We start from the raw sequence: 18,227 nt of genomic DNA on the forward strand, positions 1-18,227 counted from the left end.
AAGTAAATTTAAACAGATTTAGATTGGAAAAGTGTTGTAACGGAAATGCCGATTTGGCTAGAGAGGAAATAATTTTCTTTACACATAAAAAAATAAATAATTATTATTGAGTTTTAAGTTTATTACCATTAGTGATTTTTTTTTTCCTCTTATGCTTTCTGTTCATAAATGAGATATATGTATGGTGGCTGTAGTTATTCTCTATAACATGTCTATTTTATAGGTTCTTGAGAATCTTAATGTTGAACATGTCCGGGATGAACAAAATCCACACATATTGAGATTAGGCTGGTCAGTCAACACAACTTCCTTGGATTTAGGTATATTTGGACAATTTTCTTTTACTCAATAATGAGAATAGAAATAAATTTGAGTTGGGCGATCTGTCATTACTTCATGCTAATTTAACAAAATTAAACTTAAAAAATGATCAAACAAGTATATCTTGTGTAACATTATTTTTTCTTTGGCATAATTTTATTTCTCTATTTGCTGTTTTGATCACAGTTTCACATGTACATAATTTCAAAGTATAAAAGTATACTATATGTGAAGTAAAAAGATCCCCTTTCAGACCTTGTGGTCTATAGGGCAGATGATCTGTTTTTGTGGCCTATGGTTAACAAGGGTGTCATGTGGCCAGCTCAACGCCTTTACTTTTCTCCAACCCATTAGAGGCAGGTGGACTCAGAGGGTCCCAAAGATCCCAAAATTTAAACTCCCAGTCTTCACCAGGATTCGAACCCTCTTTACTGCTCAGCCACAGAATATTGTATACAAGGTTTTATTTTTTCTTAATAGGAGAACAAGAATTGTCATATGGATATGATGGAACAGGAAAATCTTGCACTGGAAACACATTTTCTGATTATGGACAGAGCTTTGGACCAGGGGATGTCATTACAGCTTATTTGGTAATTTAAAAGAGATTTTGATTTGTTGTTTTTTTCAACTTCTTATTTGAAATAAATTTATAGATCCACATTTTTGCCTTAAAATGTTTATCATAACATATGCTACTTTTGGTTTTATTGTACATAAAGGATTTGGAAAGTGATCCTGTCATTATTTCCTATGCTAAAAATGGTGAGGATCTTGGCACTTGTTTTGAAATTCCCAAGGAACAGTTAGGAGAAAATGCTTTGTTTCCACATGCACTGACTAAAAACACAGAATTCGAATGTAACTTTGGAGCCAGGGTAATTTTTTTTTAAAAGTTGTTATTCATGAGTTAGTTAATTTTTTTTTATTATTTTTTTTTTTGCAGTCGTTATCTCTATTTTGTTTTCCTTTAGGAGGGGCCATATTTTCCATTGAAGGATGATTTCAAATTTTTGGAAGATGTCCCTGAAGCTGAACGCATCAGGGGTCATAAGCCACCTACTACTAAAGAAGAGTGTGAGGTGTGTTGCATTTGTGTCTGTTTAACTAATGTTTCTTTATGTCATACTTAGTTGTTTTATCTTTTTTAGTGCAATTTCATCATAAATATGGATTTATTATTTAGGTCATCATGATGGTTGGCCTACCAGGAGCTGGCAAAACCTACTGGGTTAACCAACACGTCAAAGAAAATCCAGATAAACTCTATAGTGTATTGGGTACCAACAATGTTGTTGATAAAATGAAGGTAAGTGGTGCTGGAAAATTCAATGTAAATTTAACAGGTTTTATGAAATTCACAAAGCACAATTTGAGATAAAGAAGCTATAGATTTTTTTTTATTCAGGGAAATTAGTTATTTTTATTTTAATGTTTTTTGTTTTTTTTTTAATTGTTTTTTTTTGCAATAGTCCTTCCACCTGTGAAATTATGTTTTTATAATGGAAATTATAATAATAAATGTTGACTATCAAATTTAATTAACAATTAAAAAACAAAATTCTGTATTAGCAGTCTCCAAAAGAGGAGAAGCCACTATTAGTTCTGTGTGATCTGTCTTTCCGTCTAAGTTCTGGTGCAACGGCACCTTTTTTGTGTGTGTGTGAAAAAGTGAATTGTATTTTTTTTTTGTTTTTTTTTTAATTATATCAGTTATTATTTTTTAAATATACACCTTTAAAATTATACATAAATGTTAGAGCAATTATAATCTGAAAGATAAATTGTGTGTACCTTTTTGTAACATTTTTTCATAAATTTTGTTTTTAAAAAAAATATAATTATACTAATTAATTGAGTGTTTTCTGGTATACTAGCTACTAACAATTAACAGCAAATGTTAACTTATTTATAATGGCTTGTACACACCTTTTTAGAATTGAGTAATGATACTATACATTAATACTTTTATCAATCAAAACATAAGCATATCTTTCATATTCATTGTTCTTGAATGAATTTGTCAGGGGCTGATTTTGTAATCTTTTTAGTATTTTTTTTTTTTTACATGTCTTGTTTATGAAAGTCTGATCCTCATTAAAAAATTCTAGATTTTTATTCTAGTAGTCCTGATTAGGAATGCAAAGATTTTTGTAAAAGTTATGATCCCTTGTAACTTTGCTAAATTTCAGGGGTTTTTTTTTCTGCTACTTGAAGTAGACAATTTTAATCTAGGCTTTTTAGCACAAAGGACAATGCTTATTTTATATTTTATGCTTCTAATTCTCTCTACAAGTTTTTCTTAGTTTTTTCTCTCACAATGCATCTCTAATTTTACATTCCCTTTTCTTTTTTTTTTCACTATGTATGGTTTTTACATTTTGTAGAAAAACATCTACAAATATATTTTATTTCAGGTGATGGGTCTTCCTAGAAAACAAAGTCACAAAGGGCGCTGGGATTATCTGATTGAAAAAGCCAATAAATGCTTAAACAGATTGATTGAAATAGCTGCTCGCAAAAAACGCAATTATATCATTGATCAGGTCAGTTATATTTAATTTTAATCTAAAACTAATTTATATATACTTACTATCACCCATCTGTTTATTGACCTCATAAGTTATTTCATAGCACATCAAATTTGTGAGAATTTAATATCTCAATATCTTTCACTAATGCTATTTGTTCTAAATAAGGACAGGGTTTTGAAAAATCAATCATTTAATATTAATATATTTTTATTGTAATAAATATTTTTCCTTTATAATAGTTTTTATTTCGTAAACATTTTATTCCTTTTATCTATATTTCTTTGTTCTCATTTTATGGGGTATGAGGAATAAATTAAATTATATCTAAATAATCATTAAATATAAATACTGAACATCTCACTTTTAAAGCTGAATTTTGACTAACAGATATTTGATTACCTGGTGTAATAAACTAATGTGATAACATTAAAAGTAAGCAAGTGTATAATGGCAGCTGCAGGGGAAAATAGAGTGAATGAATATTACAATCAACAAGCTACAACAAACTGTTACCATTGGAAAAAAAAAATTGAAAGTAATTCCAGGTTATTTATTACAATTCATGAAAGCACTACTGATAAAGTTTCTAAACATGAAAGTATGTATCATTTCTTCAACTTTGATAAATTTCTACAAATTTGATTCAATGTAAACATTCTTTGTAAGTTAATTGCTCTGTTGCTTATCATTAATCATCACATTTTGTCAGTCAACATTACACAGAATGTCAGTATAGTTAAGTGGCTGAAGGGTACTAACTGTGATTATAGGGTACATAGTATGCATATATTGTTAAATATGCATTTCTTTAAAATAAAATAAGAACCTTAAGCCAAGTTAAAATAAAAAAAAAATTTTACATTCAACTCATGTTTTTAATAACGATGATTTATGGGCTCACTTGTTTGTAATTTATAATCAGTTTAATCCTTAACAATTAAATGCTAAGATTTTATAATATTTGACAATAGAATAAAATTGTATGATACTTTCAAAGTCAAATATTCAAATTTGTAGATAACTCAGCAAAATGAAAATATGAAATAGATTTAAAGAAGAATATTGGTGCTACAAACAAAGCAATCAATGCTGCTATGAGCTTTCTTGAATTCTGACTAAATATGTGCAGTTGTTTTTAGACATTATGCTTCAACTGGACATCACCGCTAGATAAATAGAATCATTTTAAAAATATAAAAAAATCAAGTTTCTCTAGTTTCAATTTTTTTCAACATTTTTATGTCAGTTAAACTGCATATTTTATATATTATGTTGTTGTTTTTTTTTAAATATACTTACCCAAAAAGATTTAAAAACTGCCTAATTTAAACTTGCATACTTACTTTATCCTTTTACTGGTGGAGAGACGTTTTGTGCCTTTTTCTAATGATATGTTTTCAATTTCACAAGCGCTCATTTTCTTGTCTTGTATTTCCTGCTCTTCTTTTTGAAGTTTAGTTTTTACATCAACTTGTGAATAAAGGTGTACACAAACTTCTGGACATTTGTTTTATCCTGTGTATCCCATAAACCTTAAACAGTTATTTTGTAGGTGTTCTTGACTGTGACTTGGAATCCACTGGTAATTTCTTTGTGATTCTGGTATTGCTTTATTCCCGAATTTAGCTTGAACCATTTCTGTAAGCTGCTCTCCATACTTACAGATTTTTTGTTGAGTTAAATGCTTAGAAATTTTTCTCCGTTTATATCCTGAGATGTAGACCATTAAGGGTTGGAGAGGCCTGCCATCTCTGTGAAACCCCATTGACTCCTCCCTCCACTTGTCTGAAGGTTACTTGATCTGTGGTCTTCAACAGGGGCGTTTTTGTGAAATTGGGGGGTGCTGGGAGCCAAAGGGGTGGTAGGGGGGCGCTAGGCATAAAGAGGGAAAGAAGAAACAAAAGGTGCACTGAAACAAAAATTAAAAAATTTCTTTAAAATTAAAGCTGGCAAACTAAATATAGACAAATTATATTAAGCTTGCTTCTAATTTAAGAACAGAAACAACGTTAAAAATTGAGTTTTGGAATCCCATTTTCTATTTTTAAATTCTTACTCTGTTGCTGTAATCGGAAATGGAAACGTTTATGATTTAATAGACAAACTAGATAATACGCCTTTTAGATTATAGTTTATTTTATCTACATATGTTAATATATTGATATGTACATTTTAATTTTAAAAAACCGTTAAAGCTAACATTCAAATCGAATAATTTAGCCTTTTCTTAAACAAAAAACATTGACAAAGTGTTGTTATGAAAACTCGCTGGTATATAAAGGAGTATTTTCCTGAGTTTTAGTGAATAGCCACTAGATAAAAAGTATTCTAATGTTCTACTTTGAATGATGGCATTTTCAGATGAAGTTATGAAACCAAGTCGGCTTCACAAACATACAGCAATATCCAAAAAAAATTTAAGAATATTCATGAACAATTAAAAAAGATCTACTATTTAAACAATATTTAAAACTATAAACGGCAAAGCAATATATATGTTTTAGTGGCCTCTTAGAAAAATGCATAGCCTTTTTTTTTTTAAGTCTTACGATATTGTTTGAAAATTGATTAAAATTAAAGTTTTTCAAAACATATATGTGACACAAAAAGCCTTTTTTTTTCATTAGTGATGAAATATTTCAAAATTGTCTAGTTATGTAGCTTATGACGACATATAGGGAACCATCATTGGTTGGACGCTATAATGGCTTCATAAGTAATATAGAATTTAAAAAAATATATATCCACTATTCACCTTGTTAAAATTTTAGCTCGTAATTTCATTTCTATTTCAATCTTATAAAAATAGTAAATAAAATACAAATCCATGCTGAAAATAAACTCATCTTTCAACAGTTTTGTGAAACAAATGATGATCAACATGTAAATCTCTTGTTGTAAACTGAAGCTCGCTGGATTTCGAAAGGGTTTTGTTATTGCTCATTTTGTTAAGCTCTTAAATACAATTTTGTAATTCAGAAACAGGACAATTCAATGGTTGGCGATGACTTAAGGCAGGCTAAAAAAAGATTTGTATTACATGATAGGCACGTAATGTAAGTGAAAGAAACCAACCTCCCACTACAAGGAAAGAAATTGACTTTGATTAAATCATTTTCTCTTTTATCGAGATATTAAATCTGTTTTAAAGAGTTTTACAATCCCACATAACTTGTTTGTTGACAAATGCCTAAGGACATCAATATCTATGCAATTCACCTAAAAATGCTCTATGAAGAAATGACGATTCGCTTCTGGGAAGTAATTAAATAAATAATTACTTCTTAATATCAATGACAATTATTAAACATCTGTTACTGATGTTCACATTGAGTTGCAGGTAAAAATTGATTTACAAAATTATGTCTTCAGTAAAAAGAATGTTAACATAGGAAGCACAACAACGATATGGCTGCACTTAAATGTTTCAGTAAAATTCCAAAACTGTGGTTGAAAATGGAATTATTTTTTAGCTTTTCCATCAACATACATGGTTAACCTAGATTTAATGTGTAACAAACTTAATGAACAAGCAAAGAAATAGACTGGATGTAGCCACTAGAGGAGACCTTCACCTTGCTTTGGCTAATTTAAAGCTTGACATTTCTATTGGCAGACTGCAAGAGGCATAAGGGTCCCATTAGCTTAATTTCATTTTGTAGTGAATTCAGCAATAATAATGTTTATATTAAAAATAAAAATAAATTTACAATTAAACTTAAAAACAGTAGGCCCTAATATTCAATGATTTAAAAAGGGACTATTCTTAGGATTTGAAAGAAGAAAGTCATGACAATGAGATTAATTTGTGTGTGTAATCACTGCAAATTACTTGACATAATTTTTATATAATGATAATAATGTCAATGTCTACAATTCTGAAGATTAAGACTGAGTGCAGTGTTTCACATAACTACACAAACCCAGTTGCGACCTGCATATATTTCCGAATTTTGTGCAGGCAAAGCCGTTGTCCGCTGGCGGTCTATTTAGGGTGTTTTTTTTTTGTCTTTTGTTCCTGTCTTAAATAATGACTTTTCTTTGGGTCTCAAATGTTTGTCCTGCAGCTTTTATAAGAGCTCTCCAATTGACAGCATAAAAATTAATAAATAAATTACATTTTTTTTTCAACTTTGCCTTCTCACGCTTTTTTATAAGTGTTTTTCAAATAAAAATACCAAAAGGGGGCGGTAGGCCATAAAAGGTTGAAGACCACTGGTCTGGAACATTTTTAGTTTGGTCACACCATATATTGTTCTTAGATTTAATGACAGAATGTCACACACCCATTGGTATGCCTTCAAATTTTTATTATTAGAGTTCCACATTCCATGATTAGTTCATCACTCTAGCTGACTGAGTTCTGATGATGACCTCCCATGTTGAACATGTATATATTTATATATGATTAGGTATCCAGCTTCTGCCTAAACTTCTCCGTCTTACTCTGTCTGTTGCCTTTTCTTGGTTAACAGTTTACAGGTCATGTCAGATATAGTACTCTTCCACAGGTCAATGATGATGTGAAAATGTGGTATCTTTACACCCTTTACATATCTTGAAACTAACCTTGGTAATGCTCAAGCATGGTTTAGCTGTTGCTGCTGTTAGTTTGTTTTCCAAGATCTTTGAAATATTTGACCCATGTGATGTTGTAAAGAGAAACACATCATTGGCTTCATTTTTTTGTGACGTTCTTTTTTAAAACTACTTTTGCTTAATTAGAGTCTTTGTGAACTTTAAATGTTAACATTTCCCTTATAGCCACTAGATTATCTAATAATAATTATAAGTCAAAATACTATACAGAACTGAAGAAAAATATGCTTTGAAGAACATTGAAATTTTAATGTAGACTGGCTTAGTTTACTTTATAATTTTAGTGAACAGTATTTATTTTATTATTTCATTTATTTTGTTAGCAATACTACTACTAATTTTTAACATTTATTCATATATTGTCATAAATTCCACTTTTATAGATGTATACTTGAGATTTTATATAGATAATAAAATTATTATAAGGGGCTGTTATTCTTTGAAGTCTCTTATATATTTTCAAAGGTAAGTTGTTGAAGAAAATGCATAAATTTAGACCTTCTCTTTCAGTCTGTCTGTAGTAAGTATACTTTCTTCTACCTCAGGTTGGACAAACTCATTAGGTCCCTTGTTGCTAGGTGGAGAAAAACATAGTGTAGTTCCTCCCTGAATACAAATAATTCTGCATTGTCTTGAAGTTTTTGCAGATAGTTGTGGACACATGGAGAAGGGTTTGAAAATATTGATGAGGACGGCTGAAACTCATAGGCTGCCAACATCTTGAACAAAATTTATATTTTAAATATTTTTTATATTTTGTTGCCACGCTAGACAAATGTGTATGCATCAGCCAGAAGACGTAAAATGCAGACATTTGAAGGTTTTCAACGCAAGGCTGTAGTGGTCTTGCCAACTGATGAAGTGTTCAAAAAACGAGTGAAAGAAAGACCAGAAGAGGAAGGAAAGGATATAGCTGATAATGCAGTAAATGAGATGAAAGGTAAAGAATGGAGATGGACAAAGACTTCAACAGTTGATTCTAAATTCTGTTTAAACATATTAATGTTTTGAGGAAAAAACAAGGCAGGTACCTGAAGAATAGCATAAAAAGCATAAAAGAAATAACGCACGATGCGCATCTTCAGTACATGGTTTGACGGGAATATCATTTTATCAGTCATGGGGGGAACTATTCAACAACTACAGCTTAGAAGTGTTAATATGATAGGATTCTTTCTTTTCTAGTCTTGTGCTTTTTTTTTCCAACTCATGGATTAACTTTGTCTCATTTCTTCTGTTTTTTTTTTTCCTTGCATGATTTAAAACCATGCATTTTTTTTCTAACAGTTTAATTTTAGGTACTCTTTGTTATAAATTGTATTTTTAATACAAGAATATTCAGTCAACTCTAGTATAAATATTGGTAAGGGTTTGAATAAAGTTTTAGATTTTTTTTCCCCCAACTAATTACTGTATGTGTGTACACTCTAAAAAAAAATATTAATGAAAAAAAGATAACATTCATTGCCTCACCAAATATATCCTTTATTCCTATAGCAAACTTCACTCTGCCTGAGGAAGATCAAGGTTTTGAAAGTATTATCTATTCAGAAGAGGAACCCAATAAAGAGGACAGAGAAAAGTTAATAGAACAATATCGCAAAGAAGGTCGCGATGCTCTTCCACCACCGGATAAGCGTTTCAGAAGAGACAGTTAGTTGTCATTTACTTCATTTGTCATGTTTTTTTTGTACTATAACCCTCAAACTGGCTTAACAAGCTTCCTTTGTTTTTTTAAATGAGCTAAGCTATTTATCTTTATCACCCCTTCTGATTTCCCGCGCTTGTACGCCAGCGTAGCTCATTTCTTTTCTGTCTTCATAGAGAACAACATCGGACAGATACATTAAGTGTTTGTTGTTTTGGTTTTTTTTTTTGTTTATTTTTTATTGTTTGTCTTTTTTGTTTGTTTTGTACCTGAAGGCCTCGTGGCCCAAATGTCTTTTGTTTTTACTTGGTCTGACAGGGTTACCCATATACATGTCTATTATTAAAAAAAAAACTGCTAGAAATAATAGAAACCCCATGTATTTTTTATACTTTATGGGCCAGGATTAGTATGAGACATTGCTTAAAAAAAAATCATTGATGAATAACCACCATGTAAACACACCACATAAGAGAAAAAATGCATTTTGTTTTTGGTGCTGACAGGAAAAGGACTGTTTAATAGCTTTGCAGTTTCAAAATGGCTACTTACAAATATAGATTCTGTAATCTGCAGTCTTTCTACCAATAGTATAATTCTTACCACAAATTGTAGCTTTTATTTATTTATTTCACTAATTAGCTTAGCTATTGTCATGTAATATACTTATTATTCTTTTTAAACAATGAATGAATATAGTTTCAAATATGTATTTATAAATTTTGTCCTTATCAAGGTCGTGACTTCAGAGTTGATAGACGTCCTGGTTACAGAGGTGGCATGGATAGAGATCGCAGAGGTGGTTATCGTGGCGGGCGTGGGTACAACTCCTGGAGGCCATACAATGATCGTAGAGGTAATTTTTTTTCCCCAAAATTGCTTCACCTTAAAGCACGTGAAATAATTTATTATTTTTTCATTCATGCTATTGTGTTTTTAATTCCCTAGGAGGTGGAGGTCGTGGTGGTTATAGGGATGACAGACGTCGTGATGACAGAAGTTATAAGGTAATATTTTTAAAATATCCTTATTTTTTTTGCTGTTTGTATGTATCTGTTTGCACTGCTGTCAAGTCATAATCACCTCTTTTCAACAGTAATTTTCATAGTGTGAAACTCTTTCAAAAGTTTATTTTTAAGACATCTGAACCTAATTTTTAGTAAAAATAACTATACAAATTTTGAAGGTAATTAGTAAAAAAAAATTCTTCTTAGGAAATAATTTTTCTCATAATATACTAATCTGTCAGAAAACTATTAACGGGGGGTGGGGGAAGTAAATACATAATTCTTGTCTTTGATAGAAGCTTTTTTGTCATTGTAATTTGTGTTAGGTCTGACCATTTTCTATTTACATCTGTGAGATAAAACTTAAGTACAATATTTGTTCATTGTAATTTAGTACTAGACTTATTGCTTAGTAAAAATGTGGTGGTCCTATTTTACAGTTGTTGGGCACAAATGTCAAAACTTAAGCTAGACTAATGTTTTTGTATTACTAAATTAAGTGTGTTCTGTTAAATTAGCTATTAAATTTTAAATAAAATGTTTACTTCTGTTTTAAAAGTGAAAGAATATATTTAGTCAAATATAAAACATCATTTAATTTAATAAGCAGTATTTCATATTATGCACTTGCATTGCAATGTACCATAGAGAAAAGCAATAAAATTTAGATATTTAACCTAAGGCAGGCATGTCAAACTCATTAAGATGTATGGGCCACATAGAAAACTTACTATGACCTGAGGGGCCGCAGCAAAAACAATCTGTTGCAAAACGGCCTACTAGTTTTTTTTTTGGAAAATTAGAATAATGCAATAGAATACATTAATTAATGGCATACCTGTCCCTTAGTTAAATTTGTAGTACTATTGGCTAATTAAAAAATACTTTGATTACGCATTATTTTCTTTGTCCTGATGCTTGACATCTTTTCTGGGATACCATTTAATTAAAGTCAGGTTGAAATTTGTTTGCCACTGACGCTTTCATCACAGATGACAAATTTTGATCAGATAATCTCGAACTGTGAGGTGTTTTTGTAGCTTTTATTATGGAAAAGAACTGCTTATAGAGACCAGTGCATGCAAACATAGCTAGAATTCTGGCTTCAAATTTCCGCAATTCAACATACCATTCAGGGTAAATAACTGTACAATTTAGGCACAGCCATTTCAATGTACTTCGATTTCAACTAAGAATATGACTGATATTCTATCAGCTCTAGTTGCACATTTCCAGCAGCATTTTCAGAATCAAATGAGAATGGAGATACAAAACACGAAAATTCTTGCTCTTATGTAACGAAGTCATGAAAACGGTCATTGAAAGCATCTACTAACGATTCCAGGTGTAGGACTTATTTACCAAATATTGTAACCGTATTTAATCTTTTTAGTTCATGACACGTTGAGAAGTGAACAAGATTTTCACTTCATATTTGGTTTATCCACAGTCCTAATTTTGCTTGAAAGCATTTCACATGATTACACGCAGTTGTGACAATTTTGTCTTTACTCTGAAGTTTCAAATTCAAGTCTTGAAGGTGAACATTGGGATCAACTGCTAATGCCAAATCCTGAACACATTCGTCAGTTTGGAAATGTTCAACAGGTTCAACTTTCATGTTCAGAAACAATGCGATTTCCTCATGCAGTGCAAACAATCTCTTCAATATTATATGTCATGAGAGCCAGCGAACTTTTGTGTAGTAGGAAACACAATCAAATTTCTGTCCAATGTCATCCAGAAACATTAAAAATTGGCGAGCAATAAAAACACGTGCACAAATAAAATTGAGAGCGACTGAAAACAGTCTTATGACATGTTGAAACTGTCATTGCTGTGCGCAGAATGTTTCTTGGTGAATGATGCACTGAAAATGAGCAAATTTAAAATTATCATCAGTCTTTCTTATTTTTGCAAGTAACTTTGCATCAAAATCATTTCATTTCATGGTTGGTGCGCCATACCTTGTTAGACTAGATAGCTTTATCAAAGTTAAATTGTACTGCATTATCACCTTCTGTCATTTTTCAAAAACATCCTCGCTTGTTGTGGTGTTATGCATACAACAGAACTCAAGTAGTTCCTCGTGTATGTCAAAATTACTGTCACAGGTCCTTATGAATATAACCAACTGTGCTACACCGTTTACATCAGTTGACTCATAGAGAGCCAATGAAAATAATTCAAAATCAGCTATTTTGTTCTTTAATTGTTCATGCAACCTAACTGACATGTCATTTATTCTATATGCCACAGTGTCACTAGTTAACAATATTTCTTTGAATGCTTTCACCTTTTCTGGACAAATTACTTCGGCTCTAACAACACACTCCTTCATAAAATCACATTTATTAAATCATTTGCAATGGCTTACAATGAAGTTTGACAAAATGAAGCTTGCTTTCACTGCAGACTCACCCTTGTTGTTCCGTTTAATAAATACTATTTTTCAATTCAAGTAGCTTGTCATCTCTTGTTTTCCAGCATAATAGTGTAACATTATTTTTATAATTTTTTAGGTGGCCAAGGGGGCCGCCTTGCATGCGGCCCCCGAACACCCAATTTGACATGCCTGACCTAAGGGAAAAGTTTATTCCTTAAGGCCACGAATGATAAATTTGCCATATAGAAAACAGTCAATTAGATAATCATTCAATAACATCAGATAAGCCGGGCTTATATTGAACTATATCTTCTCAATAATCAGTTCATTGAATGCATATGAATATAAACTATATAATAATAATAATATTAATATACCTTTGAATCTCCATATTATGTGGTATTATTGTTACGATTCTCTCCTAATCAGGCCTTCTGTAAACACTGCTAAACACAACACAGCACGTCTAACACATCAAGAACTTGACGACAAGGCTCCAAATAATCTGGTGCTTTAATAAAGGTCAATTAAAACAGCCAATATGACAAAATAGGCAATACATCAACACTAAAAATGCTATACTGTACATCACTGTACTAAACTAATAAACTCTACTGTCTCTATCTCTTCCTGGACTCGTACATTCACTTCAGTCAGGACTCCACCAGGACTGACTTCATGCCAGACTAACAGTCCCGGTCTACTCGCTGTCCTGTCTTGAACTACACTGCCTTACACACACTGTGTCTCTGGTCTACGCAGGCCTTTGATCAGATGACCAGAACCCGGGTCCTATTCACGTGCAAAGTTCATGCCAGTACTGTCCCTTGCCCATCGACAGCCGTTGATCTGAGTGATGTGCCTGAGTTCACGTGTGTCAACTGACCTACAGTTAACCCTCTTGCGCCGCCAATAGGGTTATAACAATATAATGATAATTGGCAAAACTTTCGATATGTATACATCTTTTGTATTTTTGGAGATAAGGTTGTGGTGGTTTGATATTTTTAGTTCATAGCTTCTGATATTCTTGCTGAAAATATTGAAAGTTACCATTTTACCTGCCTGAGTGGACCTCTCCTGGGGGCCGATTGTGAGTTGATGTTTCCACACAAACTATCTTTGTAACCTTGTTTATAAGTTTAGTAGTTATCACCAGTTCACATTGTCCATTGGTACATGAAAATATAAAAAAATTGCTATTTCATTCTATTTAGGGCTATCCTTTTGGAACATTATGTCACCTATTTTTAATGTTCTTTTCCTCTCCTTCTTAACTTGTGGTACAGAAGTATTAATTTATGTGTCTATCCTCTTCTGAGTATTTGTCCCTGCAATCTCTATCTTCATGTTACTATGCAAACCCATCCAGATATTACAGTAGGATCTGTGAAGAAACCAACCCAAAACACATGAACAACTAGACATATATCCTCATGTTACAAGTTTGTAGTTATTTCTATTTTCTGAAAAATGGATTGAAATAGATTGTGAATCTGATATAATTGATTTTGGTTAATAGTAATGAATTGTTTTAGCCAAGATATAAACTGTTGTGTGATTTTGAGGCAGGATTATATGTTTTCAATTCAGCCAAGATATAATCTGTTGTGTGATTTTGTGGCAGGATTATACTATTTCAATTTAGTGTATATTGAGCATTTTGTGTATTGTTCAATGATTAAATCAAGTTATAATTAACTATTTTCGGTAGGATTCTTTACAAAAGCTTTAAAATAAGCAACATAAAAAAAAAACTATTAAGTTAGATTTTATAAATATGCTTAAAAAACTAACCTAATTTTCAAAATTTTAAATATAATTTTTTTCTTGAAGATATTTTAAAAATTTCCATCCTGAAAAGCACATAAAGAATATCTTTATTTAATGGCAGTACATTTTTTTTGTTTAAATTTGATTTGAGATACTAGAAGCAATTAAAATTGCACTCATTTTAGTCTGTCTTGTAACTTCAAAATAGTTCAGATTGAAGATACTAGTAATTTTATTTTTAGAAAATAAAAGCTTAACTATTATTAGTAATAATTTTTTTTTACACAATTGTCAAAAAGAATTTTTCTTTTCTACGAGGCATTTCTTGATATAAAAATAACTTCATTTTAATGCATATGCCAATAATCAAAATAAACAAGGAAGATTTTTTAATTGCTTCTCAGATTTTACTGCTAATTTTGATGGGCTTTAACATCTTAGACAACTTGCTTTGCATGTTTAGATTTTTTCTAGTGTTATATTTTTGTGTGTAAAAATTTAAGGGAAACTCAATTTCGAGTTATTGACATATTTTGAATTCTAAAAATGTTAACTTTTAAACACTATAATATTAAACATTATACCTTTTTTTTTTTTTTTGAGATGCTTAGAAACATATTTTATAAATAGGCAGCAAATTTTTCACATCTAAAAAAAAATGGGATTATATGAGATTTTTTTTAGACTATACCTACATTACTTCACTCAACAATACTGAAAGCGGATCTACATTTAACCTATCGCTTCACTTCTTATTGCAGAGACTACTAGTCCATAGGCTATGATAATCATTGGTACATTTATAATCTATTAGAAGCATTAGGATAACTAACTCAAGAAATAAAAAGCACTAACATTTTTGTCCACACCCCTCCCTGCCCAAAAAAGTAAATAGTGTGTCAAAAGTGGTCAGTGTAGGCCTAGTATACTTTAGTATGTCTTCTCGTTATGCAAAAGTGTGTGTAATCTATCAATCACATAGAAACCCTTTTGAAAAAAAATTGTGTAGATATATTTTAAGTCTTATTTATATTGTTTTTCTATTATTAGGGGGCATGTTGTGTCATTCTTCTTCGTTCTCATTTTACATGTCGGAGAGTTCAGATCAGTAATCCAATATCTGAGATGAACCGCCCAGTGGTTTCCAGATCAGGCAGTTCTCCATATAGTTTTTATTCTATAGGAGGTTTTCATTGCCAGAATCTTGTTCGGGACTCTTGATAAAGTATGCAGTTTTGAAGGACATGGTCAACATTCTCTGGTGATGCTCCACAAGTGCAGGTTTTGCTCATCCTGACTTTAAGCTTCCGGAACATATGTTGGCTCGTTCTGTTGTGTCCGGTTTTGAGTCGAAAAATTATGGGTTGGTCATATTGAGATAGCTTATAATAGACGTCCTTTTTCTTATAAAGGGGTGTGAGCTGGTCCAATTCTCATTTCTTCTGGGTAGAGAGGAATTTTCATTTGTTTGTTCATTCTTCCATCTTAGGCCAGTATGTTTGCGTTTTCATTGCCTTCTAATTTTATGTGTGCTGGAATCCATTGAAGAACAGTTTTCTTGGTGTTGATGTTAAGGTTTACAAGAGCTGTCCTGAGTTGCTTTATATAGGAAGTATCTTAGTTTTTCAGGCTTTGAAGGACTGTTTTGACATCAGTCAGTAAGAGAATTTGGCTGTTTTGTGTAAAAGGATATTTTATTAGTGTGGTGGCTACCAGTACTTGCTTTTCTGAGAGATCACCATTTGCAATTTACTTTTCCAGTCTTTCTCCATTGGGCCATTCAATTAGTATGCCAGCTCCTATGTTTGTGTTAGATATTTGAGAGGATCCATCTGTGTAAACTCTGACCCATTGGTTGTTGGGTTAATGGGTTTGTGTCATTTGATTGGGACCTTTATTCTTTGGCTTTAGACTCCTTGGAACTAGTTTAGCAGTTGTAACACACCTGAAAGTATCCAATGTTAAATTTTTCTGTGGTAGACATTAGATAGCAAGATTCGTTTTTTAATTTTTTCTAGGGTAGCAGAGGCAGTTGGGGTTCTGGAAATTCAGGATGGGGTAACTCTGGGGTAAGTGAGATTTAGTTGAATTAAATACCACTTCTTTCATAGCTTTGAAAAAAAATAAAATTTAACAGGTGAATAGACTGTAACATTCCAGCACATTGATTTTTTTTTTTTTTTAAAGTATACACATTTCAATAAAGTTCAGTTTGAACATTACTTGTTATTTTTCAGTGTTAAATTATATTAACAAACTTAATGTTGTAATGTTTTATTTTTTGAAAGGGGTTTTATTTTCTCTAAAAAGAAATTACAAATGAATAGGATTGTTAATAATCTTGCATAACTAATTTTGCTTTTTATCTAATTAAGCTAACAGATATATATTTATTTCTTATATATATATATATATTTATATATATATATATACACATACCTTATTATAATTCGCTTGCTTTTTTTTACTACTCAATTGTAGGCAAATATTTTTCTTCTGCAAAATTTCTTTTATTTATCTATTTTTAATTTGATTGCTTGCAAATTTTTTTTTTTTTTTTTTTTTTTAAATTTACTTCTTAGTTTTTTTTTGTTTTCCTACTTGCAGTGGAATAACTACCAAGGAGGTGGTGGCTATGGAGGTGGTGGATGGGGTGGACACTACAATCAGAGCTACAACCAACATTGGACTGGCTATAGTTCAGGAAGCCGTGGTGGCTGGAACAACTACTACAAATAAATACTGTATTTAATTGTCTTTTAGGGGAAAGAAAGTATAAAATCAACATCTCTTTCAAAATTTTAAAGATTTTATGTAGTTGTCACAAGAAATACCTTTCATCATTTTGATTGTGAGGTTTAGCCTTTAGTGGTCTAACAAACTTTTAAACCTTGTTTTAATATCGAAGTATTTTAAGACAATATTTAGGGGAAATTGAGAAGCTTTTTAATTACATTTTTCAGAACAGATATAAATAAATAGCTTTGTTTATGGCGTTACACAAACTTAAAGTAGAATAATTAGTTCAATAATTATTTTTTTTACAGACATTGGTACATTGGTGTTCTCCATAAAACATCCTTGTATAAAGTCATCTGATTTATGTATATATATATATATAAAAATATTACTGTCCATCATATGAAATAATGTTCATATTTTGTCATGATGTTTTATTTCCTCTTAAATTGTTACTGCTTGCAGCCATCTTTTTTTATTGTGTAATAAATTTGTGTACCTATTTCCAATATATTTTTATTGTGCTCTTTTGGATCTGAATCTACATTATTTGTTTGGCAGTCCATGCTGTTCAAATCATTTGTGTAGATTTTGCACATATTTAAAAAACTTTTTTATTGGTATATTAGTAAATGGTTAATCCAATAACTGATGTCAGTACTTGATGTAGTTTCTTAAGATTTCATTCACACATAATGCAGATTCAGTTATATATTTTTTTTAGAATAGTTTTTTTTTTGTTTTTTTTTTGTGTGTTTAGTTGTAACTTTGTATTAAAAAAAAACAACACAAATCTCACTAGTCCAGTTGATAGTAAATTGGAAATACAAAGGCAGCATAGTTTGTTGAATATGTGCTGTTCATGTAGACTTAAACAATTTTATTTTTGTAATTTGTTCCCTTTTTTTTTTTTTCTTAAGGGCTTCTGTGGACTCGCTTTTTTATTGATTTTTTTTTTACAATAAAATATTTTATTTTATCCTAACAGTTTTTGTTATTTGAATTACTTACTTAGGATCAGTCTGTAATCCTAATTTGTGTCCTGTGAAATTAAACTGCAAAATATTGTAATTAGAAATTTGTGCTGGGGAAAAAAAAATTCAAAGCCATAGAAATGCCATTTATACTAAGCAAGCTAAAAGGTGAAAAGGAACTTCAGCTAACTGGTTCACAAGTTCTATGCTCAATCATAGATGTTAAAAAATCATTACAAATTTTAC

General features: G+C 30.9%; 1 protein-coding gene across 2 annotated transcripts in view; it reads left to right on the forward strand.

Annotated features, from left to right (window-relative positions):
- LOC106069751 (heterogeneous nuclear ribonucleoprotein U-like protein 1) overlaps window positions 1–17,986 on the forward strand; it is a 55,779-nt gene extending 37,793 nt beyond the window's left edge. Inside the window, exons 6-17 of one of the 2 annotated variants that reach the window (XM_013229480.2) lie at window positions 224–320; window positions 802–914; window positions 1,044–1,199; window positions 1,296–1,403; window positions 1,508–1,630; window positions 2,739–2,867; window positions 8,226–8,394; window positions 8,952–9,107; window positions 9,839–9,958; window positions 10,051–10,109; window positions 16,287–16,337; window positions 16,876–17,986. In XM_013229480.2, coding sequence (XP_013084934.2) covers window positions 224–320; window positions 802–914; window positions 1,044–1,199; window positions 1,296–1,403; window positions 1,508–1,630; window positions 2,739–2,867; window positions 8,226–8,394; window positions 8,952–9,107; window positions 9,839–9,958; window positions 10,051–10,109; window positions 16,287–16,337; window positions 16,876–17,007 — 1,413 coding nt within the window. In that variant the 3' untranslated portion in view covers window positions 17,008–17,986. The remainder of the gene's footprint in view (window positions 1–223; window positions 321–801; window positions 915–1,043; window positions 1,200–1,295; window positions 1,404–1,507; window positions 1,631–2,738; window positions 2,868–8,225; window positions 8,395–8,951; window positions 9,108–9,838; window positions 9,959–10,050; window positions 10,110–16,286; window positions 16,338–16,875) is intronic. The other variant, XM_013229481.2, reaches the window with a different exon arrangement.
- Window positions 17,987–18,227: the final 241 nt, after the last annotated feature.

Source organism: Biomphalaria glabrata, chromosome 3, assembly GCF_947242115.1.
Source record: "Biomphalaria glabrata chromosome 3, xgBioGlab47.1, whole genome shotgun sequence".
NCBI lineage: Eukaryota > Metazoa > Mollusca > Gastropoda > Planorbidae > Biomphalaria > Biomphalaria glabrata.